The sequence below is a fragment of the Rosa chinensis genome, chromosome 1 (genome assembly GCF_002994745.2).
Source record: "Rosa chinensis cultivar Old Blush chromosome 1, RchiOBHm-V2, whole genome shotgun sequence".
NCBI lineage: Eukaryota > Viridiplantae > Streptophyta > Magnoliopsida > Rosales > Rosaceae > Rosa > Rosa chinensis.
This window is the reverse complement of record NC_037088.1, coordinates 31,708,284-31,735,394: the sequence shown is the minus strand read 5'-3', so window position 1 is coordinate 31,735,394 and position 27,111 is coordinate 31,708,284. Positions and strand designations below refer to the sequence as shown.

Here is a 27,111-nt window from a genome sequence, read left to right as displayed (position 1 = left end):
TTTTTTGTACCTCTAAATAGGAGCATTCTTTCTTTCGTAGTCGGTAGGGTGAGCGAACTGCCTCCCGTCTCAGTTACTGCATCTGCTGTTATTGGTATTGATATAAGAGGTACAACTGGCCTTCTTCTGACAGGTTGAATCTTAAAAGACTACGGCATGACAAAGCAAACAAAAAGATAGAAAGGATCCACCAAAAATGATAGAGAAGGGCAGTTTCAAGGGTGCATGGTCGAGATTTATACCCCATATGGGGTCAGCGTTCCATGGTGCAGCGGAGGCCTGCAGAGCAGGATTGTTGCTAGCTATTCACCAAGGGTGGAAGCATGTTGAAATTAAGAGTGATTGTGCGGTCTTGGTTGCTGCCTTGAACCATAATGTGGAGGATAACTCAGAGGTAAGTTGAATTCTTGATGATTCTAAAGAATATTTGCAATTTTTTTTTTACTTTTTTAGAATTCGACATATATATCGTGAAGCAAATAGTGTAGCTCATAGGTTAGCTCACTTTACTAGTTTGGATCATATTGTGGATCTTTCTTTAGATGAGGCACCTGGATTTCTGCAGGATGTACTTTATGAGGATAATTGTAATGCAACTATACATGCTCGGGGTTCAGGTATTACGTCCCCCCCCCCCCCCCCCCCCGATGCGGCAAAATATAATTAATAATAATATGGGCGTGGGGATGAGCATCCCAGCTTGACTGGGTTTCGAACCCCTTTTATCAAAAAAAAAAAAAAGTAATGTAGAACCATGAAATAACTACCTTTTGATGGCACAACGGCAAGATTGAGGGATTTCTTTGATGACTGCAGTACTTCCTCAAAGACACTTGCTATACCAGCCCCGACGACACCAACCTTAACATTTGGAGTTCCGGCAACCCTAAAGACCAAAGAGAACCATGCTTGCTTATGAAAGGCATGTTTACAAACATGACATATTTAGTTTCTATTACTTGATAACATATTTTAGCTGCCAGGCATCTACAATTACATTTATGAATCATAGAATAGATGATAAAATCAAGTGGCCATGCGTATGAATAATGAGAATGAAAGAAAGAAGTACCAAGAAGCGCTCATGCTAAGTGAGCTTGCAGGGCTTGAATAATAAAATCAAGTGGTCGATCATGGGTATGAATAATAAGATCCACAGGACCTCCAAATTCAGAAAACGCAAATCAAAATCCATAATCTTTAGAACTGAAACTTCTTGACAAAAAAGAGAGTTCAATGCTTACTGAATCAAAGCGATGGTGGAGGTGTTGCGAGACGGCGGCCCAAAACTGACAAAGACTAGGTAGCAGTAGCGTTGCGGATTGGAGGATCGCGTGTGGAGGGAGGAGTGGTTGCACGGCGGTGCTAGGCTTTGGTTTTTATCTGATTGACCGTTGGTTCGATTGGTGGTGGCCGTGTCGTGCATTGGTGACCGAAAATGGTGGCCTCCGATGATGGCAGAGAGAAGTGGAAGGGAGAGAGAAGAGAGAATTAGCCGTGCGGCTGAGGAAGAGAGAGAGAGTGTTGGGTTTCTAGGGTTAGTTCCTTTAAATAGTGGCCAATATCAAGGTAAAATTTGGTGGAACAAAGGGAAAGAGTGAAAATTGAAAATTGAAAATTTGGCTAAGTGTTAAATTTAACTAGGGCGCACAAACATTTTTAACCCTAAAACTCATACGACATCAGTTTAAGTACATCGTTTGAAAGAGAGTGGCACAATAGACAACTAAAAAATTGTTGTGTGAGCCAAAACAATCAGACGACATCATTTTCAACCATTGTATTAATAGTAATTGCACGATAGCAATGTAATAAGAGTTGCCTGAATAAATTCATTCAGACGACTTCAAATTTCAACCATTGTTTGAATAACAATGAAACAGCATCAACATTGATTATGTTGTCTGAAACTAGCTATTTGGACAACAGCAATCTAAAAATTTGTTGTCCCTTTAAGAAATGCGGACAACATCACACCTATTTTAGAATAACTGTTGTATGATTGAATCATACACAATAGAATAATTCTTGTTGTTGTTTGAATTTTTCAGACGACAAAAAAACGTGCACAGCTGTCTGATTCAAATATTGGCGTAGTGGTTTTTTGGCTTTTGATTGTATTGCAGGATCATAATGTAAACTAATTCCCATGGTATTGGTACTACGTCCATCCCGGGCCAGTATGTACTTTCTTGGATGAATGAAATGAGCCTGATGACCTAAACCCCGACCTAGCGTGGGCTCAGCCCTCAAATTGAATTCATCCCACTTCTGTAAAAACCATCACCAGGTAGTCATCACAAAAGATTTCTTACAACTCGAGTAATTGGCAAGAGATTTCCCTGAAGATCGATTTCTCGCACCGACATTTAAAGGCCTATACGGTTACAGAGGACCACATTGCAAAAAAGTCACAATGAACCGATTAGATACCATTCTAGAAAGAGACAATTATTACTATTTATTGATATGAATCCATACACACTGATTCCTTAAACATGAAAAATTGCCACCATGCATGTATATCAAAAACCACGTATCTGTTTCACTATTTTCCTGAGCATTACAGCAAGAGTGCTATAAACCCTAACTAAATAATTCAATATGATATTCAGGCAAGCTTGGCTAGGACACCAACTAGTGGTGCAGTATTAACAGTTGCTGCTTCAGCCATTTGGAAGTTGGATCTTGAATCCGTATAACCATCACTATCATTGGGTCCTCCAACTATTGCTCCATCCAATACATTCGGATTAGGGGCGTTCATGTTAAACCAAGCGTCGAAGCCAGCTTGGCATGCAACTGGAGATGGATCTTTCTTGATTGAAACAATGGATGCTCCTCTATGATGAACTTGAGTTGGATACTTTGACCCAAATCCAACCATGTAGCTCATACCATTAGGATTTGAACCCAGGATATAGTCCACCTGTACGTTAAATGGAAAAACATTGTAAATTAATGAGTTAACTACGTACAAGTGCTTAAACCCTAGTCAGGTCTTTGATTTGCTTTATTTGTTTGCCAAGATGATTATTGGGTTATGTGACAATAACATTTTGTGGTTGGTACAAAGGGGTGATTAGTTTCGTATAGATAATTTAATTATACCTGTGATCGGGCCAAGTCAAGTAGAGCAGAAGACTGAACAATGCCACCACTACATTGAATGGAGGCACGTTTTGGGGATAGGTATTCAGAGTAAACAGTTGCAATGAGTGTAGCAGTTGTAGTATACTGAAGATTGTTAAATGGCAAAAACCATAACAACCCACCGGGCGTCTTCTTCACGTTGCTGTTACCCTTCTGAATGCAAGAGCAAATGAACTGCTCTGCCTGGTTTTTGTATTGTGACCACGGTCCTGAATCAGCCGGTACCTTGCCCTCCAAGACAAGCTTCAAACATGCAAAGAATACACATAAAGTCACACAATTTTTGGTTTACTTCTATATCAAGGCTGCGCAAGAATCTTCCCCTAAAGCCGGAACCCCCCAAAATAAAAAAAGCAAAAGTGCATATCCAAGCAAATTAATGATATCGTGAGTTGACGACAAAAAGAAAGAAACCCAACGAACAAACTGACAGCTGAAGAAAAGTAGAACGATTACTAGAAACCCTGTAGGTTTCACAAAATCCTAGCCACCCTCCATCATTCACACACACACACACTAGACACATAATCTACTGCTAATCTATCAATGTGGTTCAAAATTATGATCTAGTGATGTCGAATAAATATATATGCAATAATCTCTTACCTTTGCAACCAAGACCTGGGCGCCAACAAACTTGTCATCCCAAGAGAACTCGGTTCTTGCACCACCAGTATTGCCTGCTTGACCAAGGTAATCTAGGTACGATTTATCATCAGTAGCACGATGAAGCCATGCTGCAGCCCACAATAATTCATCCTGATCGACAAAAAAAAAAAATAGCACAATTTTGGAATTTTGACCACAAAAAAAAAAAAAAAAAAAAAAGAAGAAGAAGAAGATGTGATTGGTTTGAACAATTCTTAGGTTCACCCCACTGTCGATTAACATATTTTTATTTAATAAATTTATAATTCATCGGTCTGTATCTTTTTTTTTTTGAGTGGAAAACGTCAATAGAACCAACACACACACCCATGCAGTGTATCCCAGCATAGCCAGACTAATCTCTGTAAAAAAATTAATCGAATCAGAAATCGTTTAATTATCTAATTGAATCAAACAAATGGATGGTTCTAACAATACTTACTACTATTATGATAAATTGTCCATGCATTATATAGAAATGAATAACTAAAAGGTTTTTGTTTAAGGAAAACTGAATTGAGAGAGAATTGAGTCGTGCTTTCATTGATAATAGGGGCCTCTTTATATAGAGGATTACAAGCATAGAGATAGATTTGTATATGGAAACATAATCGTACATTGATTGAATATCTCCTAAGATTATCTGAGAATATCTCTAATATAAACCCTATTTCAACTAGAGCAAGTAACCTCAAGTTTGGGCCAGACACATATTCTGGATTTACTTGAACACTCCCCCTTGTGTCGGCCAAATGTGGTGCTCCTCTCGTTGCCTCATTAAAAACCTTGCCGAGTAACAAAAACCCAGTGGGACAAAAATAACCTCTGTCGAAGGGGAAAAAGAGCACAACACACCCTTCACGTTTCGAGACCATACATGTAGACACCTCACCCTGATGTCTGCATCTCCCCCTGACGACTACGGTCATTGGAGTTCGGATAACTTCCGCAAACGATGCTACCAACATGTTTCTCAAAAGTGGAATTTAGGCAATGACTTAGTGAGCAAGCCTACCGCACTGTCCTCAGATTGAACCTAGTTCACTTTGATCTTGAGGAGAGTTTGTTGTTGCTGATTATACTTGGTGTGGTCGCTTTTGATGTAGCCTTGCTTCAAAACAAGCAGCATTATCCTATATGCTCGTAGGCTCATCTGTGGTAGACTTCAAACCACAATTGTTTCGAACATGAGTAATTATGGATCCAATCCATATACATTCATGAGCCACTTTGTGAAGAGCAATAATCTCTGCATTGTTCAAAGATATAGCGACTATGGTATGTTCTGTAGACCTCCAAGATATCACGGTCTTTACCCATGGTGAACACTTAACCAGTTTGGGAATGACTTTTGTATGGGTCAGAGAAATACCCAACATCAGCAAAACCTTCCAAAACACATGTCTTTTTGGGATGGGGATAGTGGACGCAGGCCAGTGTTGGCAGCGTTCCTGGTGTGTGATGGGTCCGAATCCATCATCTCTTTGTAAGGATAGAACAAGCCCATATCAATCATACATCTCAAGTATCGAAAGATATCTTTTACACCAATCCAATGGTGTCGCGTTCGCATAGAGCTATATCTAGCTAACAAGTTCATGGCAAATGAGATGTCCGGTCTTGTGCATTGAGCTAAGTACAATAATGCGCCTATTGTACTCAAGTAAGGCACTCCTACCTCTAGCACATCTTCATTATCATCCTTTCAACGAAGAGGATTCTTTTGAGGATCAAGACTACAGACGATCATGGGGGTGCTTGAAGGCTTGACCTTGTCAAAATGCCTAAGCATCTATCGACACGATGCTCAAGTTCCAAACCGAGACATAATCGTGTTCCCCCATAATCCTTCATCTCAAAATCGGATTTCAAGTGTTCAGCGGTTTCCCTTAACTCTTTAAGGGCTTCTAATGAAGATCATGTCCAACATGAACCGCGATAGAATCCGAAATTTGTTATGAAAATGTGTGGGCATATCCCTTCCCAATCAAGTAGTCACTTTAGTGAGCGTTCCAACATTATTGTAAATGCGCTCCGTGGTCTAGAGCCACTTGACTTGGGTAAATGAAGTTCACCATGAACCTCCATGTATATTCTGTATCTAGATCCCCATATAGATACGTAGTGACCATATTTGTAAGCTGCATGTTCAGTTATTTGGAAACTACCAAACTGACAAGGTAGTGGAGTGCAATGACATCCATTACGAGAGAATATGTCTCATCGTAGTCGATTCCAGGGCGTTTTGTGAGAAGCCTTGCGCCATAAGGCGAGATTGCCATATCTTTTTCTCATCACGCTTTCTAACGAAGACCCATTAGTCAATAGGTTTTATGTTAGGAGGTGTTGGTATCACTGGCTCAAAAACCTTCCTCTTCGTTAGAGAATCCAACTTAACCTGGATCGCATCTTTCCATTTAGGCCAAATCTCTCTACGTTGGCATTCATTCATCAACGGAGCGTGGGTCGATATCATCTGACTCAACAAACTCATGAGCAACGAAATGCGCAACTACATCATCAATTATGATGGAGTTTCTATCCCACGTCTCATGTACACTAGTGTAAGTTTCATAGAGCTTTATATTCTCAGGAATAGGTTCTGACGTTGAGGCGTCCCCCAACGATAACCATAACCCGAAAGATTTTCATGACACCGATTTTGAGTGTCGATGATCAAAGGATTGGAGTGTGTCAAAGCATCCTTCGAACCCACGGGCCTCCCACGCATCCTAGCTGGGGCCATGGCCTGTAACGCAAGAGTGCCACTCTCTTTGGCGTTGGCGCCATGCCTACCTCCGTGTAGGGTGATGCTACATCCTCTTGTAAGGACGTACTTCCTTACAGGCATATTTGCAGCAGATGTGTGATCTCATCACTTTAGTAGGGATCGAGATGAGAGATAGTGGGGATAGGCCACGACAATTCCTGTCGTTCCTGCTGAACATCCGTGTTCTTATCTCCCCCTAACGATGGGAAGACTGTCTCATCAAAGTGACAACCCGCAAATCTAGCGGTAAGGAAATCGCCTTGCAAGGGCTTTAAGTGTCGGACGATTGTTGGAGTCTCAAATCCAACGTAGTTGTAACATCCCGTATTTTCACTTACCCGTTTACTAGTCATTTGGACGGTAAACGACAACTGCTCTTACTCTTTACCCTAATTCGGTATTTTAGTGGCCCTAAAAGTTGACTTTTTGTTCGGGTCAAAATTTGAGGAAAGGTTCTTCATGAAAGTTGTAGGGGACGTTAAACCGAGCGCGTGCATATGTGGTGCGTAAAAATCGGACTTAGTATGCGAGAGTTATGGCCAAAAATGTGAAGTTACTGTTCATGGTAATTTTTGATTAAAATAGGAATTTACCCAGGGTAGGTGTCCATTTTTTCCGGAAACCCACCCTTCCTCTTCTCTCTCCTCTCCCCCGACCTCTCTTTTCTCCGGTTCGGCCATTTTTCTTCTCCCTTTCGATTTACCACTTTCCGGCCACCAACCGGCGTGCCACCGGTCATCAGAGGAGCGCCTCCTCCCTCCGATCACCCTAGTAACCTTGGTTTTCGACGATTTGACCGGAAAAGCACGGATCGAAGCAAAATCCCCTCCGGCTGCAATTTGAGGTTTTTGCCGATTTCCGGCTGTTTCGGCCACCTCCGGTCCCCATCTCGCCGTCGAAGGTTCGGTTTTCATCACTGATCATTTCCCCTATGGCCTTGTATCACGATTTATTGTGTAGATGCCGAATCGACGAATTGAAATTCTAGGGTTCTTGAGGATTTCTGGGTTTTGTTCATTGATCGATTTCGGCCGTTTTTAATTGTTATTTGGGAATGTTGTAGTTGAGAAGTTGAATCAGTGTGTTGAGTAGGTGCCGCTGTTAAATTTTGGTGTCCATTGGAGTTGGTGGCAGTGGCGGCGGCGCCGCCACTGTGGGCGGCTGTAACGGCGGCTAGGGTAGCTTTTTAATTTCAATTTCTGGCTAGTTAAATTCTATAATTACCATAGAGCTTGTATGTGAAGTTTGGTGAATTTTGGAGGAGTTTGGAATTGTTTGTGAATTTCCGAAATTTGGAGTTTTGTGATTGAATTGTAGGAAATCCGGCCGTTGGATCTCCCTCGTTTTCGTTGTGGAATATATAAATTGAGGAATTGGTGTTGTGGAAGAGGTTTGGGGTGAATTTGAGAAGTAATGGAGATAGAGATTTTCGGATTTCGTTTAAGTTCGTAATTATTTTATCGGATTGCCGTTTACGGAAATATATTGTGTACAGGGCAATGTCACGAGCTACGGTTAGATGAAGGAACTCGTTTGCGTGGTTGCCCAATAGTACTGTGAGTGGACTTTTATTTTTAAATATTGATGCATGCATTTATTTTCTTAAATAATGCTCTAGTTTTAATCATATTACTTATTGAGCAAATGATTTGATTTTCGGAAATTCGATCTCGGTTTATCTCGTGGATTGGCTGTCGATAATGAGTTTCAAAGGTTGATTATGATTTATAATATTATTTGACAAATTGCTTATTTTCGAGGTAATTTTCCGGAATTAAGTATATTTCTAATCACCGAGTTAAGCTCCTAGAAGATTTTTAAGATGAGTTTCAATGGAATTGGATATTCTCAATTGTTTATTGACTTTCGGTTTTGGCATCGGGAATGCCTAATTAAGGATTTTGGATTTGGTTGGCTTCTTGGAGACTTTGAGAGATTTTTGGAAATGGGATTTACCTATTCTAATTTCCGGTTTTGGTTACGGATTTGAGAATATCTGGGCGTGTGGGACACGCCGTCGATTTATTCCTATTTCTCACTTATCCATTTTGAGATTTAGAGTAATCTTGGCGTGCGGGGTCACGTCGTTGGATACATGGTTTCTATCTCGTGAGAAATATGGAGAAGCTACATGGATTTACTGGTTTTCGATGATTTTTCCTCACCATACGCGGGTTATGTTATTAGGTCTCCTCCTCACTGACTTTGTGTTAGTGAGTGGCAGTTGAGGTAGCTTGTTCTCCTCCTCACCTACTTTGTGTTGGTGAGTGGCAGTAGAGGTGATTTATTCTCCTCCTCACGTGGGTGGCAGTCGAGGTCATTTGGTCTCCTCCTCGCACAATCTATGTGTGAGTGGAAGTTGAGGTTATTAGTTCTCCTCCTCGCACAATCTATGTGTGAGTGGCAGTTGAGGGTAGGTAGAGCCTGAGAGGCTCCATTTCCCGTATGGTGATGTCTCTTCCTTATATCTTACCATTTCTCGACTAGTGGGGCCTAGTCTGATTTCCGTGTAACCAGCGGGGCTGGTTTTATCCTGTCGAGTATCGGAGTTTCGATCTTTCCTCTCGGTTGTTTGTGACTAGCGGGGCTAATCGGTTTTTCTTGAGCAGGGCTTCTCGTGAATTGTTTTCTGAATCGTTACATGCATCGAGAGTTTTTAAGGAAATATATATATGGGAAAGTATAAAATCCACTTGGTTTAAAAATTGTTTATTTTTGTCCACTCACGCTAACGTATTTTATGTACTTTCCCCTGGGCCCTTCGGTTTCAAATGCCCAGTTTGCAGGCGAATTGGTTGAGGTCGGGCGTACACAGAGTTGAGGCATAGTCAACAGCATGGCTTCTGCATCTGTCGTTGAATTAGGTTTTCCTCTTATACCTTTCTGTTAGAATTGCTCTGATTACTTATGGGATTTATGATATTTGAGTTGGGATGCGTGTTTTGTGAATTGGAGACTGATGTTGATTTGGGGAGCAGGGTGGCTCCAGGAGCATAAGGATGAATTGACTGAGGAGTGTAAATGTTTTCTACAGGCTTGGGTAGCCCATTTTAGGGGAAGTTCCGCCAAATTTTTGGTAGAATTTCTTCTAAGGTGGGCCCCGCAGGGTCACTTCGGATTTCAAGGTGAAATCCAGGGCGGGTCCTGTCAGTAGTTGCCCATTCGTCTGTACGGACCTATCATATAGCGCTGTGGCGGCGCAATTGGCACATAAATGGCACACTCAAAGATGCGTAAGTACGATACTTGTACCCAGTCACTAGCTGTAACGTAGAGGTAGATTGAGAGGCGGTGGGTCGTAGACGAATTAGCATAGCTGCATGTGATATTGCATCACCCCAAGCGGATATAAGGAGATTGGTGTGCATTACCACTATCCGGACTACCATCGTAGACATTTCCGCGAGACCATTTGGGTGTGTTCATGGGAATGTGATGTCCCACATCAGTCCCAATGCAATAACCATCGAAAATCTTCGATATAAACTCGCTAACATCATCAAGTCCAATTGACGGAATAGGATGATCTGGGGAGTGAGCCAGTTGTCATATGATATTTGCTAGGAGTGTAGAATAACCAGCATTACAAGTGGACAAGGCAAAACACGTGACCAGCATGTTTGCGTATCAACCAATATCATGAGATATTTAAACGTCCGCAAGTTGGTTGAATCAATCCATAGAATCCCCATGGATTCTATGTAAGAACATAATGAGTATTTTCATATCATTTGCATAGGACGGTCTCAGTCCTAATTTCCCTAAGGAACGGGCTTTGTAAAACGAGCGAGAGGCTTTAGAAGCAACCAATGAGAATATTGGTTGGTCCTGAGCGTCTGAAACGCTATTTGAAGCAAGTTGGTGATTGCAGCATCACCTAGGGCGCCATCACCATGATGGATGCCATCCATGGCGTCATGGATAGGGACTGCGCTAGCCCTAGGCTGGTGGTGGACGAAGGCGGTGCCCTAGACAGCTGTGTCAGTCACACTTAGTCCAGAAATCAACTTTTGATTCATGCTTCGTTTCGCTCGAAAGAAATGATGTTCATGTGAAGTGTTTAGTAGACGGATCATCATATCATGACTAGGATGATCTATCCTGTCGTGACAAAGCCAATATATGTCTAAATCCAAGAGATCTTCTCTCATAACTTTATTGGATTAATAGCTCGAATGGTGACATAGAATCCACTAGAGAGACACATAAACTTCTCTAAGATGCGCCTTTGTTCGCAATCATTAGAGGTATTGCAAAGGAACTCATTTCCGTTCTCTACATGCGTTTTCGCATGGAATCCGTTGGCTAGTCATAGGTGCGATTGGCCCTAGGAGGGTAGAGAGTTTTTGTGACAGTAATTAAGGTGCCATTTGGCAAGTGAAACTTGGGCTATTCCATGTCCTTGAATTAATATTGATGGCCCAGCCATCGTAGTCACAAAAGTCATATGCTCAGAATCAAAATGGAGTCATAAAGAACTCGAAATTTTATTCATAAGCCAACGGAGTTACATCATTGTCTCATTGACTAAACAAAATCTAATCCAAAATGATAGCTAATGCAAAACAATGGTAGTCATCTAACTTCTTTCGGTAATTCCAAAATAAATGTGACCAGGTGAGTAGAGAGATCTCGGTGAAGCAAGGCTCGCTTAAGTACCACTAATCTCAGAACTTTCCTGGATATCACACTTACTTTGAGTGAGCCTACTTTGAAGAAAAACTAAACCAATGGCATTTACTACAAAAATATATGGCAATTGCCTATTACATCTCTTGGAAAAATAAAGACTTAAACAGAATTGGCGATCTATTGATCCCAGCCAGATTTGTAGTCTTCAACCCTTCACTCTAGATCATCTTCTTGATCTTCTTGTTCCATATAGTGAGCTTCTCTTGCTTCACAATATGCTTTGTAGGCGGTGACGATTTCTTCACGAGCTCTACAAATTTGTGCCCAATGATCAAACACTCCACATTGAGAACATACATCTCTTTGCTCAAACTCCATTGATTGAGGAGCTTGGAAAGCGTCATTTAGATGGCTCTTAGTGTTGGTGGCGCCACTAACATGGCCAGAGGCGTTGCCTCCCTCTCTCTTTCCACATTTACCTCTTCGGTTCCGTGTTCGCCTATTTTGGCGGTTACCTTCCCAAGTAGAGCGATTATATGGACCGGAACGTCCAGAAGTATCCCTAAGATTAGGGATTCGCTCTTGGCGCCTTCTCTTAGGGGCGCGACTATAATTGGATTCCGAAATATGCTCTATTTCCACGGATCTCGAATTATAGTTCTTCACAAGGATGTTGTCATGCTTTTCAGCGACATTCATAGCTCCAATGAGCTCATGAAACCTTGTGATCCGTCCTGCAATAACATCGATTCGATAGTTCTTAGCAACCATCAATGCAGAGACGGGGAAGGTAGAGAGAGTCTTCTCAATCAACATCGCATCTGTGATCTCTTTACCACATAATTCCATTAAGGATTTAGTGCGAAGTGCTTCCGAGTTGTAGTCAAGAATTGACTTGAAATCACAGAAGTGGAGGCTATGCCATCTCACTTCTAGGTCAGGAAGCCGGGAGTCACGGACGTTGCCAAATCTTTCTTCGAGTGAGACCCACAGCCTTCTGGGGTCTTCTTCATTCATACACTCATACTGGTGCGAATCATCCATATGACGAGTCATTAGGATGATGACTTTCGCCTTTGCCGCTAAGGCTGCTCTATTTGCTTCCAAAGCTTGAGCTTGCTCAACAGTTAGCACGTCCTGGCTAGGCTCGAGAATCGTATCCAGGATTCCATCGGCCTTGAGATGCTGGCGGACATCACGAACCCACCTGTGATATTCAGAGCCAGTTGTTCCCAATGGAGCAAAGTCCAATTTGTTCAGGTTACTCATCCTGAAAGAGAACAAGAAATTAGGGTTAGTTTCGAAGCGAAAAAGACTACCACGAAAACAAATAAAATTTCTGAGCATAGTTGCTTCCAAGAAATTAGGAATTTCCGAGCATAGTCGCTTCCAAGAAATTCGATTCCAAGAGGGGTTGGATTAGATCGAAACAATGATGTTTGCGGTCGATCGTTTTATCTCAATAAACTCTAAGTTTGGAGAACTCTACAAGCTCCAAGCTTGGAGTGAGCACGAACCCCCACAGTTCGGCTTAATTTGGTCTCCCCTATGATAAAGAAAGGGGGGTAGAAGAAGGGAGGTTGGAAGTCCCGAAAAGAAGAGAAATTAAATGTAAAAACTCTAAAAAAAACAGGAACTTTTAGAAAGAAAAAAAACCTCGAAATAGGTCGCCGGAATTTGGCCGGAAAACTGATCGGAAAAACGCCGGAAAAGTCGTTGACCGGATGTTGACCGAAGGGTTGGCGTGGCACTGATGCTGATGTGGCAGTGGTCCCTATGCTGACGTGGCAGCGAGTCCTAGGGCTGACTTCAGCAGGCTTCTGGGCTTGGGTCAGTGGGCTTCTGGGCCTGTTCCTTTCTTCTTCTGGGCTGGGCCTTCCTTTCTTCTCTCTTTCTTCTTCTTTTTTTCTTTTCTTTCTTTTCTGCCGGTTCAAGATGCAGCTGCTCAGGTAGCCGATTCACGTCTTTTTAGGCCGATTTTTGGACTTTTTCTTCCTGTTCCTGAAACTTCAGATCAACGGGCTTCTGCTACCAAAATTTGGTGGAAATTGGAGGTCCGGAAGATGGTGAACCGGTGGAATATTTGCTGCGAGTTGTATGGAGCTTCCGGTGGCTGGTTCTTAGGGTGCCGCTGCCGGTTCTGGACTCCTGGAATCGAGTTCTTCAAGGTTTGAGGTGGAGGCAGAAAAGGCTTCAAGGTTTTGTATTCGGATTCAAGGTTTTTAGCTTCTTGAATCAGGGTTTGGCTATTTGTTTCAGGGTTAGAGCTTCGTGCTGATAACGTGTTTAAGGAAAACTGAATTGGGAGGGAATTGAGTCGTGCTTTCATTGATAATAGGGGCCCTCTTTATATAGAGGATTACAAGCATAGAGATAGATTTGTACATGGAAACATAATCGTACATTGATTGGATATCTCCTAAGATTCTCCGAGAATACCTCTAATATAAACTCTATTTCAACTAGAGCAAGTAACCTCGAGTTTGGGCCAGACACATATTCTGGATTTACTTGAACAGTTTTCAATTTGATTGATTTTTTACAAAGCTAATCTTTGTATTAATTTGGTTGGATTAAAAAATTATTAAGTTATTATGCATTAATCGCAAGAGATGGTGAATATGCTCATTCAATTAAGGGGTGAACCTAAGAATTATCCGATTGGTTTTTAGCTTGTCATATATATGTTAATTACATTACCTCATATCCGCTGCTGGAGTAGAACTGGCCTGCTAGATTAATACTATTCTGATAAACACCAGCATGACTGCAGGCAAATTCAAACAGCTGTTTCGCATGCGTCAAGAGCTGGCCAGAATATGTAGGGTCTTTATCCTTGAAAGCAATGGAAGCTGCGGCAAAAGCAGCTGCGGTTTCACCAGCAAGATCAGAACCTGGATGCTGCTCATCGATCTTGAAGGATGTCCGTGGGGTAGTCATGTCTTCCGGTCTCTGCCAACAAGCATGATCAGAACCGCCATCGCCAACTTCACCATAGAGAACATTTGGCTGAGCGTGTGCTTTGATCAAATAGTCTGTGCCCCATTTAATGGCGTCCAATGCGTTTGAGAGCTCATTCTTGGTTTCAAGTTTGCTTGCGAACTCTATTGTGCTCCATGAAAGCATTGTTATTGTGAATGCCATGGGGAATCCAAACTTGACATTGTCCCCAGAATCATAATACCCTCCATCAAGATTAACCTGTATTATGTAGGCAGTAAATTTCATTCTAGATTATGTAGACATTTACCTTTGTGTGTGTGTGTGTGTTTAAATCAATTATTAACTTTGCTTGGCGTTTTGAGTTTTGGTCAGATCATTGAAGGAATAGCCAGTACGTTTTGGCATGGGCTTAGGGTTTGTGTTCAAGGGTTTTTGGGTGTAACTAAAACTGAACCCTAACGACACCTAAACCACTATTCCAAAAAAACTTCCTTCTCTAAATCCAACGAAAATTTCTGAAAATCCCAACCTCTATATTCTTGAAAAAAAAAAAAAAAGTAATTTGTTTCAAGGGAACCCCATTTCTAGAGATTCTTTTCCTACTTACCCCATTAAGTTTTTTTAATTCCATCTTGCCCAAAACACTCTAAGGAGGTCTTCCCTAATACTAGGGCTGGGCACGGGCCGGGACGGGCCAGATTTGGGGTAAACCCGATCCCGGGCCTGGAATTATAAATCGGGACGGGCCGGGACGGTAAGGGGCTTTTTGAGATTTGATACCGACAGTACCGAACCCGATCGGTTTCGGGCCGGGCTCGGGCCCATTACGGGACTAACCCGGAAAAAAAAAAAAAAAAAAAAAAAAAAAAAGAAGTTGCAAAGTTGCAAACTGCACTTCGGGAGTTCTGGGTTTTGTCCTCCTGCAATCAAAAGCATTCCTTTTCTTTCTTTGTTTTGCCTCAAAACAAAAACACAAATTAATAAAATTCAGTGCAACAGAGAGAGGGAGTTTAAAAAAGATTCAAACCTAAACCCATAAACAAACACAAAACTTTAATCCACCCTGCAAATTCTGCAAATTTATTTTCCTCATTGAACATGCACAATTTGACAAACCCAGAACTTAAAAAAGATCATCAAGATTGATGGGGACAGATCTGGGCAACGTTTCTTGTGGGTGGTGCGATGATGGTTGTGCTACCTGTGTCGACCGAAGATGGTGAGGTGGTGATGTCTAGAGTGCCGATATAAATTCGAAATAGAGGCTGAATAAAGGATGAGAACGAGAGAGAGGACAGTGAACAGATAGGGAGGGAGAGGATAAACAGAGAGAGAGAGAGAGAGAGGAGCGTGAACAGAGAGAGAGAGAGAGTTTTTTTTTCTCTGATGACAAAGTGACAAACAGAGAGAGAGAGAGAGAGAGTTTGTTTATGACAAGAAAGAGAGAGAGTTGCGAAAGTGGGAGGCATGTGTGGTCTGATGGTCCCATACTCCCATAAAAGAAGAAAAGGAAGACGATATTGTACACATATATGTATATAATATATATATAAATAAAAAATAAAAAATATATATATATATATATAAATCGGTACGGGCCGGGCCTGTTCGGTATTTAAAACACTAATACCGATCCCATCCCGTTTTAATTCTGTTCGGTACGGGCCGGGCTAAATAGTGATTTTCATATTTTTGATACCGTCCCGTCCCGCCTATTTTCGGTACGGGTTCGGGACGGGTTCGGTACTTCGGTTTAACCTGCCCAGCCCTACCTAATACCCCATTAAGATTTTTTTTTGTTTTTTTTTTTTTTTTTTAATACCATTTTACCCTCACCCCTTATTACTTAGAGAGAGAGAAAAAAAAAAATAGAAGAGAGAGAAACCATAGGAGACTTCACCGGAGTCCCGTCACCGGTGGCCGGATTCCGGCCAACTTTCGCTGGAATCCGGTGACCAGTGACCGGATTCTAGTCACCGGTCGCCGCCCACCGGAAAGATTTACTGCCCCAATAGACATTTATTACCCTCCAATAGAGGGGCAATAGACGTCTATTGCCTCCCAATAGAAGTCTATCAGCCATGTATTGCCCCCTAATAGACGTATATTGCCCCCCAATAGACGTCTATTACTCCTCAATAGAACTTTGGGTCGCCGGAATGGGAACTATTCTTCCTAAGATTAGATAAATAAAACTGTAATTAAGTAAAAAAAAATGAAAAGATTATATTAATTCAAAACGTCTATTGCCTCCAAATAGACGTCTATTGCCCCCAAATATGGATATTAATACTCGATTTCTTTTTTATCCTAGGTAACAAATATGAATATTAATCAAATCTACAATATTTAATCCAAAGGACAGTCATGTAATCTCTGCAACTCATATCAAATTATGTCTGTTCGTGGGCTATTGGATGGACAAGAAAGGAGGAAAATAATATTATGGCAAGGTCTGTGTCACTGGATGACTCAAAGTGACCAAGTTTTTGACATGTATTTGATTCATGTGGTTACCATGGTGACCTCTTTTGTATTAATTATAATGCACCGCTGCACACCTAGTGATGAAGATGATCAAATCTAGAAAAAAATAAAAAGTCACGAACAGAAGCAACAAAATACATTAAATTTGACATTTTAATAGCAATAGAAACCTCAAAGACTGCCTCTGGCCCTCTACAGCAAAAGCTTCACAAAAAACTAAGTTTCTAAAGCCTCCCTATTTCGTAAGCAACAAAAACAAAATCAAAAATGGCTTCCAAAAACCAACCGACCCAGTCAGTCAAAGCCTCAAAGGTGCTTAATTCTCTCCTCCTCCATCTCTCAATGACTCTTTATCACACATACAGACCCATTTTGTTTTTTGGACTAGAGTTTCTGATATGAAATTGTATAATTTGAAGGGAAATAATACCAAGGACTCAAGGAGCAGCGAATCGGCATTGGTGGGTGCCATCTTCAACTTCAGGTAAGCATTGCAACCATTTTACTAGGGTTACAATCTCCTTCTGTCCGGAAAGGTAGCGCCGGAGATTGGGCTTCTCACTAAGCTCGATCGTGAACCTCACAATTACCGCCGGCCTACCTTGCACAATCGATGGCGCCGCCTCGATTGGATCTGCACCTTCGCCGACGTAACACCTCCGTGAGGAGGACATGAGGCGCGAGGTGGCGATAATGAAGGATCTGCCTTAGAATTCGAGAATTACCGGCCATGTGGCCGGGAAACTTTCTCCGGCGAAGAGGGGAGAGAGAGAGAGAGAGAGAGCTACGTGCCTGTGTTAGCTGGAGAGAGAGAGAGAGAGGGGAGAGAGTGGATTAATGATGTAATTTATTTATTAGGTTGAGGTCAGAATGGTCATTTTACTTTAAATTGAGTTAGTGGGAATAAAAATTTGTTGTTGGGGTAAGTGGGATAACTTTAATTCATTTTGGGGCTTTTGGTCAAGGACCCTTGTTTCAAATTGCCCTTTAACTCGGGAAAAAAATAAAACTTAAAGTACACAATTCATGTCCGAAACAAAATGCAAAGATGAAAAAGGGCATATAGAACTTACACCAGTATCATTTCCATCTTTAAGCGCTGAATCGCCACGCCATTGCACTCTCTGTTCAGGAGGCAACTTACCAGATCGTTGAGCCTCATAATACAACAAAGACTTTGTAAGAGCTTGTCCATAATCTATCGCCGCAAGCACTGAATGAGTTGATAAAAAGAGAGAAAAGCAAACCAAACCAAGGACATGGATAGAAGCCATGATTACTCTTGGAATAAAATATTGCAAATTAGGCTTGAGAAACCAAGCTTCAATGCCACTAATTTAGAGAAAAGTTTTGGGGAATGGTTTAGGCAACAAATTGAGGTCAGATTCTGCGGAAATTTCTTTCTATAATTAAGTAGTAATTACATTGTAGAATATTTTGTGGGTTTTAATACGAAAAGTTGAGTGAATGTTGTCCTTGTGAATGATTTGCAAAGTATGGCATTGCAAATCATACATTAATTAATTTAAACTTCAACCGTAAAGATGGCATGATTTGCAAAGTGTGGCATTGCAAATCATACAATTAATTTAAACTTCAACCGTAAAGATGGCGGATGCAATGACTCTAAATTATAGTGAAGTGCAATCAATTTAAATTTCAACCGTAAAGATGGCGGATGCAATTATTATTATACATACATCTAAAGCCGAATCGCTGTTCCTCTCACTGTTCATTCAACTGTTCATTTAACAGTAAAATGTCGGTTTTACCCTTGCTCTTTTCCTTCAATTACAGTCTGCCATCCTTCTATAATCTTCTTCTCATTCAATCGCTGCCAGAACAATCCAGAGAGATTATGAACGATGGAGAGAGAGAGGGAGCTAGAGTGTGTGTTTCTTTGCTTTGCACGAAGAGATAGAGAGAGATCGTCATCTCAGCAAGAGGTCGGTTGCTCTTTGTCACGAGAGTGATCGGAGAGGTACACAAGGAAAGCAATGGGAGAGGGATTTGGGATTTGATTACAGTCCCAAATTCCCAATTGTTGGGTTCTTTTTTTTTGTTTCTCTTTTGAACCTTGATTCTGTTGTTTCAATTTTGAATTGTTCTCTTATTCTGATGTGGGATATGTATTGGATTTGGATTTGCAGGTTTTTATTTGGTGGTTTGTATCAAATCTCTTCTCAGCTTTCATCACCAACCCTAAAAACTTGGGTTTGTCATCCGCAAGGTAATTAGTTGAGCGGATTCTGGGTGTTTTCTCATCTTTTGTTTTGAGTAACAAGCTATTTAGTTGTACCCCGGACACTCAGAGAGACAGAGAGGAGGCAAAGTTGAGAGAAAAGAACAGGAGAAGAAGACGACGACGTTCATAGGCTATCAGTTCAGTTGTTTTTGTCCTTTCAACAACTTGGCCTTTGGAATGTTCAGTTGTTCAATTTGATCGGTTAGTCCACCTCTCTTGCACCATTTACATTTACTGTTTCTGGGTTTTTGTTTGTGTTCATCGAAACTGATTATCATACTGGTTTTGCTTTGACTAAAATGTTCATTTCTTTGTTAAAGTTTGAATGTTTGATCGGATTGATTGATGTTTGATCAGGTGGTTGTGTAAGAGCTATTAATTTGAGAAAATGGGAGTGTGGGAAATGTGACAGTAAACAACTCTATGAATTTTGGTTTCGTTTTAAACTACTTTTGTTTTTATTCTTTGATACCTACCACATCAAGGGGAATTATTTCAACCTCTCAGCTACGCATGTTATGATGATATCTTAATAATTGAAGGAAACCATAGATGTTCTTCCCTATGTTTGTGTGTGCAATATTTCATTGCAGATGCATTTGCGCCTTTAGGTTAGTGGATCACTAAAAGTGGATTTCATATGTAATGATTAAACTGGTGGAATGGCACATAAATGGTATGATTCATTAGATGTCTTATTAACTTGCGAAAATGAAGATTTAAAGGTGTGATCAATTCTGTGGAGGTGTAAATGTCATGATTTAGAAAAGAAGAGAGACCAGGAAATATTTTGTAATAGGACTACTAACATCTGAAGTAAATCTCTGAACACTTCTGTATTGAAGTAATATAGTCTATGTGAAGTGAATCTAACATGTAATCTACTAAAAAGGTAGAAAAGTGGAATACTTAATGTGCTGCTATACATATAAAAAGGACATAAATCTTACCATTTTATAAGAGGGAATATTCGCATCCATGTTTACTTCTTGGGGTGAGTTCAGTTTTTTTTTTTTCCTCCTCATAATATTTTTTGTTTGGTTGACTGTACCTTTCAGGCTTTCATTCTATCTGGGTTATTTCATTTAATAATATCATAGAGCTCTAGGTTTATTAAATCGTCAGTAAACTTATCTTACAGGAAAGACAGAGAGTTCAAGGTCTGCATCAAATTGGCGAACAAACCTGGCCTGTATCAACCAATTTAATTTGTAGACGCCGTATGTACGTTTTGGTTCCTTTCAAATAATAACTTATACAAATTGGTTGGGTCCTTTCAAATTCCCAATGTTGAAACTGAAGTTTGGTTCTGTAGTGCCCTTGGTTCAACACATTGTCATGCTGATAGGCACTTTAAGGATAATTTTAGATATAGCTGTAGTGATATAAATGAGAATGCCCTGATTTGTTGCTGCATTTTTTGGCGGTGGCTATCTACAGGAGTATAATTCTATTTAGAGCAGAGAACTAAACTGCAGTTGGAGCCTTATACTTATAGTTTCGATCTGGTTATAACTCTGCATTTTTCAGTCCTGATATTTACTTTTTTGAGTTCTTGGGTTGCTTTTTTTCAATCCCATTGTCAGGCCTACAAATAATACATTATACTTTGTTGGATACATTAAAAGCTGAGGTTTACATAAGAAAATTAACCTGCAAATAATTTGCATTACAATACTTCTCTTCAATCATGTTAACGGTGCTGTTAGTTATCTACTTTTGCAGGTCAACTGTAGGAAATCAAATCGTCTAAGGAAAATTCTTTTTGGAAGTTGAAGACTATCATGGTGGTTAATGGTTGACAATCACTTAGATTTGTGTTTGTCAGTTCGATTTGTACTTCACAATTTTATGCATAGAAAGAAACAATAACAAGTTTTCTTATACTTTGCAAAGAAGTTTTATGTTTCTCTACCTATCGCTTTAGTTGCTATACTTCACAATTTAATGCATAGAAAGAAACAATAATAAGTTTTCTTATACTTTGCAATGAAGTTTTATGTTTCTCTACCTATGGCTTTAGTTGCTATACTTTGTAGGTTCATATATTTCTGAGATTCTTCTTATTTCTCATTGCACCTCTGTTTCTGCTAAATTTTAAGTCTCGCGGAAAAGCGAGGGTGTTGAGAGAAAATATGCACACTGTGAGCGTAAATGTCACCCAACATAATTTCACTCGAATTCATTTAGTGAATAGAGTTTTAATTATTTCGGGTTCGACCCATTCAAGACAGAATGTGTCTATTAATTATATTCCATTGTCACCGGGAAACACTCTTTGATTCCATTTATGAAGAAACCAATTGTAGATGTGTGTTTGTTTATTTATTTTTGCGGCTGCACCCGGATATTTGAATGGGTTGCCTACGTACCCTTGGGGGAGAATCAAGCCACTCGTAGTTCAAGAATTCCAATGAGTGAATGACCCATTGGAGGGTATTGCTTTTGGAATGTGAATAGTGTTTGGACGAATTTGGTGTAAGTGAATCAGGGATTCGATTTGTTTTGGATTTGTTTGGAAAGGTTGTGACGTTTCCTGGTGTTTGGTGGAATTTGACTGATGCGGTCAGGGATTCGGATTGGATGAACCAGGGAGTCATGGATTTTATTTGGAAAAGGCTTGCGACGTTTCCTGGTGTTTGACAGAATTTGACTGATGAGGTCAGGGATTCGGGTTGGATGAACCAGGGAGTCAGAGATTTTGTTTGGACTTGCGGTTGCATCTAGTGGGTCGCTAGATTGCCTACATACCCTCGAGGAGGGATCAAACCGTTGTAGTTCTTGAGGAATTTGTATTTCTAGTGTTGGAAGAATTTTGTGTCGACGGATGTACATTTATTTTTGAATCCGTCGGATGTATTTCTTCTGCTGACACCCGAATTTAATCTAGGCCCCCGATGTGTTGAATATTGTATTGGGCCGTGTAAATGGGCTTTCATGTTGTTGACAAACAAATTTAGCCGGGCCCGAACATCGAGATAAACTGTTTAGAAATGGGCTTCAAGATTCGTGGATGGGCAATTTAGCAAGCCCATGGATTGGGCACCCATTAATTTGTATCCACACCAATTTGTGCCCAATTTATGTCTTAGGCCATCTAGTAAAGGCCCTGTAGCAGACGTCATTCCCATCTCAGGTAAATCAATAAGCTGTGTCTCTCAGCGTGAGATTATCTGCCTAAGATGGAGATCGAATTGGAGATGGAAGCCGGCTATCATAGTCCGAAATGGAGAAGGAGTTGTGCTGCCGAGGCGTAAAAAATGGGTTGGCCTCAATATCTGAATTCTGCACTGGATTTCCTGCGTTTGAGATTGGGTAATAGCTTGAATCTTCTCACTTCCCCTCTGTAGCTCCAGTTTCTCGCTTGTATACTGACAGGTCTTCTTTTCTGATTATCAATTGCATGGGTTTAATTGGAATTCAAAATTGGAGCATCTTCTTTCTCTTAATTTTTCCTCTTCATTTGATTTGTTTATGTAGGGACTTCATACCACACGGAGTCTATCCGTAATAATTGATCGGAAGGCTACGTAATCTGTGGTTCAATTAAAAAAGGAACAATATAATTTTTTTTGTCTCAATAGAGGGGTGCTATTTCTAGTGACTATATTATAGTGAAGATTAAACTGTAATTCTAGATCATTGGATTAGAGTGCTATTGATGGCTGAGATAAATCATGAATTTCTATTCATTTTTTATTGCATCAACAACTGAAATTACAACAATTAGGTTTGCGTGAGTCAAACTCATGACTTCTCAAGAAGATTTAAAACAAGTTAAAATATAACAGTGATATATTACGGTCCCTACGCTCTCTGCTAGGGTTTGAGGAGCGGCACCTCTTATGGGGTTGTCACAGCCTGAATCTGCTCCATTCTTGGAGATCTCTTTAGGCTTCGGCCTATGTATGTTTGCCCTCGTCGCTTTCGGGAGCAATGGATTAATGTGGTGTGAGAATTTTGAGGATTTGATGTTGTTTTTTGATGGTGACTGCTCCAATTTGGGTCGTGTGGCATGGGTTAGGAGGGATTGGGCGGTGGTTGATGGCGGTGGAACCGTTTGGGGTTTGTGGGATCCAGGTACTTGCAGGTGGTCTGGCAGCAAGGGAATATGTAGGCGGCAAGATTCGCGGTGCAGCTGGTCGTGGGCTTCGCGGTTCAGAGATCAGCGCCGACTGTGCAAACGGATCCGGGTTTGGGACCAGGCTTTTTGGGGCTACAACGGCAGCGACTTGGCGGTCGGCGATGGCTATAGTAGTAAGGCAGCTTCTTTTACTAATTAAGAGTCACAGGGCAGAGTGTGACGGCATTGATACCCTGTTCGTCGGTAGCAGGAACCGGATCTGGGATCCGAGTGGGCTCGGCAAATGGAGTTGGATCTGGGATTCGGGTGGAAGTTGGGTTTGGTCTGTGGCCCACTATCTTTGGTGGGCTTTTTATGACTCGCTAGAATGGATTGGGGCTCCTGTGCTTTACTATTGGATCCAGGACCCAATTCTATGGTATTTGTTCGTGAAAAATCGTCTGCCAACATGGCCATGTTCTGACACCCTTGGCCGGCTTCGATCTTTAGGTGGGAGAGTTCCGGCGCCAAGTTGATTTTTGTCAAATTGTGCGTTGGAGTTCGATGGGTAGTCAAACCACCGACTACTCAATTCACTACACGGCTGCAATCCGTAGTGTAAAATCAGCGCTGCATTTCGACGCTACTGTTCTTGCATTTTTAATTCTTTGTATTTCAGATGCAATTTTTACATCTTTTCCTTTCGCCTTGTTTATTTTCTTTTTTATGCCTTTTGGCATGGTACCGTTGTAATCTTTCAATTTCAATAAAGGGCTGACCTCATTTTACTTAAAAAAAAAAAACTCACGACTTCCTACTTACGAATGGAAAATTTATGCCACTAGACCAAATGATACTAGACTATTCCTTTTTTATTCTAAAATACAAAATCAATTAATAATAAAACTAATATTTCTTTTTTACTGTTTCCTTCTTAAAATTATCCATCTTTATCTATACTATGTTTAAGAGATTGAAGAGAAGTCGTTAGCCAAAACAGAGTTTGTTTACGTAACTACCCTTTACATATTTAAATATTATGAAAACGAAATTAATTAGAAATAACTACAAATAACAAAGAAAGATTCTAGCATAAACTGACCAGTTTCTTTCTCTGTCAACTTGTTCGAACTCTAGGCCCTTGTCGATGATCATCCGGCCGCTGCCTTTGGAGGTTTAACATCGAGAAAGAGAGATCCATAACTGGTTGTGCAGCATCCTAAGTAACATGAATGGAAATATGAAGAAGTAAGATAGATCTCTGTCTTCTCCGTCATTAACAATGAACGCGTATGTGCTGTGTACCGCCCAGGGAGCCACCACCACGTAATGTGCACCACACAACCAAATTAGTAGAGTTTTAGTACAGTTAAATATATAAATGGAAATAAACGTCTATCAGAATAAATAAAAACACGAAGATCTTAAAGTTTCCAAGAGGTATCCATGGCCATTCAGTCAGAATGCCAGCATTGTGCTATTTCAGTATTCCTCATCAACAAAATTTCTTGTCAAACTCTTTCTATGCACTCACCTTTTGAGCTTTTGTTTCATAAAATTCTTACTCTTGATCATCTGAGAATACTTGGTTGTGCTTGTCATCCCTTAATGAGACCATACAATTCCAATGAGCTCTAACCTAAAACAGTTAGATGTGTCTTTTTCTCGTATGCAGGGTTACAAAGGTTTTATTTTCTATAATCCATTGAATGCAAGTCCATCAAATCTAGACAATAAATGTTTGATGAAAACTGTTTTTACATAAACTTATTCATTCTTCCTTCTCTTCATCTTCTTCTGCTACAATTTCTTCACCAATATTTTCTCTTCCTACTTGCCCTATCAAGATGCCTTTAATGCCTCAGTCACTGCCTCAGCTTGTCCCCACTATGCAACAAGCTACTGTCTGCTTCAAGCTGCTGCAGTTGATCAACCTCCTAGACTAGCTTCAAGCCAATATCAGTGACTCTTCATCTGTTACTGATCAGTCTCCTGCATCACATAATGGCCAAGCTTCTATTACTATTACTTCTCTTAAAGAGCATGAGGCACGTCCCCCAGAGCCATCAACATCTGCCACTCCAACCCATCTTCTACATCACTCATTCCTACTTCTCTACCACCACTGGCCTCCTTTCATACAAGGGATCAATTTGACTACTCAGCAGAAATTACTGATCATGATGGACCTTACATTCCAATCAAAGATCTAGTCATTCAGCTTGGAATACCAACTGCAGCTTCACAGGCTCCATCTCTCAGTTTCGGTCTTTATCAGAAGTTACACCTGCTACTATTGATGATCATGCAAATGATCACTAGGAGAAAAAATGTTATATATAAAAAGAGAGTATTTTATGCAGATACTTAATCCTCTCCACCTTCTGCAGATTATGATCCCTCTACACATAAGCAAGCGCTCAAAATTCCACATTGGAGACAGGCAATGCAATGATGATCTTTTTCATTAGGGCACATTGAAACTGAATCCTCATTGTCCATAAATAATTTGGTGAGTTCTAAATGGATTTTTAAAATTAAAAGACACCATGATGGATCAATTGCAAGGCATAAAGATCAGCTTGTATCAAGAGGCTTCAGTCAAGACTATGAAGATACATTTAATTGAGTGGTTACTGGTTACACATACCACTGTTCGGCTTGTTCTAATTTTAGCTGCACAATTTGGTTGGAAGCTACATCAGATGTATGTTAAAAAAAATGCCTTCTTGCATGGCATTCCATAGGAGGTATACATGGCTCAGATTCAAGGTTTGCAAACCACAAAAATCACTCCATGGATTGAAATAACAAGGACCAAGAGCTGGAATGAGAGGTTTACTTCCTGTCTGGCATCTCTCAATTTCAGCAGCTCTTGTGCAGATCCTTCCCTTTTTATAAGGACAGTTGGTAATTCTCATGTCTATCTTTTTCTCTATGTTGATGGCATTATAATCACTGGAAAGGAGTCAAATAACACTTCTGCTATCCAGTCTGTCAAAGATGAACTTCAAAAGAGTTTGAAATGAAAAACATTGCATTACTTTCTGGGGTTGGAAATTCAGTATCTGCCTTCTGGCATGGTATTTTTATATCTCAAGCTAAGTATGCTCAAGATCACCTAGTAAAAGCTAAAATCCATGATTCTACGGCATTTTACTCCATGTCTACCATTTGTCAAACTGTTGATAGATAACGCTCACCACTCACAGATGTGTAACACACTAGCTAGATGAGTCTTGTGGGTTACCTTTAGTATCTCACTTTCTTTTTTTTTTTTTTCTTTTTTTTTTAAAGGTCAGTATCTCACTTTTATGAGACCTGATATTTGCTTTAGAGTTAACTCAATTTTCCTGTTTATGCAGTCCCTACTGAGTTCCATTTACTTGCAGTTAACAGGATTGTGAGATATGTCAACGCTAGGGGACATGAATCTTGGTTTTCTTTTTCGGCCAGCTCATGTTCAAATTAGAGACTTCTCGGATACAATTGGGCAGGGGATCCAAATGATAGGCGAAGCACTACTGGGTTCGTTATTTATCATGGTCACAGTCCTATCTCTTGGTGCTCCAAGAGAGAAACTATAGTTTCAATATCTTCAACTGAGACAAAATATTGACCATGGCAAATACAGCTTTTGAAGTGACTTGGGTCAGACATCTTCATGATTTGGCAATCCACTTCTTCTTCCATTTTGCATTCTGAAAACATTTCTTGATTAGCACTTGCTTCCAATCCCATAAAATTCCAAGGTTAAGCAAGTGGAGGTTGATGTGAATTTTACTTGAGAGAAATTAAGTGGCAAGATCAGGTGAATTGGCATTGCAATTTGTCCTTCTTTAGAACAATATGTTAGAATTTGAGATTCTAATTTGTAGTTAACAAACTATAATCAACAACACAACATAGATGCTTTGATTAAATTGCAGTAGTAGTTGAAGCAGCAAGAACAGATGAGAAACCAGAAAACTTTTGTACTTGATTTTAGATCTAGAATCCTTAGATTACAACAATGAACTTAACCGTTATATAGCGTACATGATTAACCTAGATAACCAAGGAATTGGAAAATCTCATCCTAGCTAGGAAAAACCTAGAGGATGCTAGATGAATATGCAAATGTAAACATTACAAACAAGGGCTCACAAGTAGACCAAAGTTCATGATGAA

General features: G+C 40.4%; 1 protein-coding gene and 1 long non-coding RNA gene across 2 annotated transcripts; one reads left to right on the top strand and one right to left on the bottom strand.

Moving 5' to 3' along the window:
- Window positions 1–2,611: 2,611 nt before the first annotated feature.
- On the bottom strand, window positions 2,612–17,907 carry LOC112182452 (endoglucanase 14). Its single transcript, XM_024320948.1, has 5 exons — window positions 17,707–17,907; window positions 13,904–14,404; window positions 3,760–3,912; window positions 3,112–3,396; window positions 2,612–2,929 (listed from the first exon to the last, which is right to left on the bottom strand). The coding sequence occupies exons 1-5, from the start codon at window positions 17,905–17,907 to the stop codon at window positions 2,612–2,614; spliced, it is 1,458 nt and encodes a 485-aa protein (XP_024176716.1).
- A 569-nt stretch (window positions 17,908–18,476) lies between these two features.
- LOC112180028 lies at window positions 18,477–20,890 on the top strand. Its single transcript, XR_005804874.1, has 4 exons — window positions 18,477–18,614; window positions 18,784–19,079; window positions 20,020–20,102; window positions 20,604–20,890. It is a non-coding gene; the product is annotated as an uncharacterized LOC112180028 (long non-coding RNA).
- Window positions 20,891–27,111: the final 6,221 nt, after the last annotated feature.

What these genes read in the sequence shown, in the direction of transcription:
- LOC112182452 (XM_024320948.1), bottom strand. Translation starts at nt 17,907, where the DNA reads ATGGCTTCTATCCATGTCCTTGGTTTGGTTTGCTTTTCTCTCTTTTTA. An exon ending in AAGATGGAAATGATACTGGT is followed by an intron (nt 14,405 to 17,706) that starts GTAAGTTCTATA and finishes TACATAATACAG; the next exon opens with GTTAATCTTGATGGAGGGTA. An exon ending in ACTCCAGCAGCGGATATGAG is followed by an intron (nt 3,913 to 13,903) that starts GTAATGTAATTA and finishes TTTGTCGATCAG; the next exon opens with GATGAATTATTGTGGGCTGC.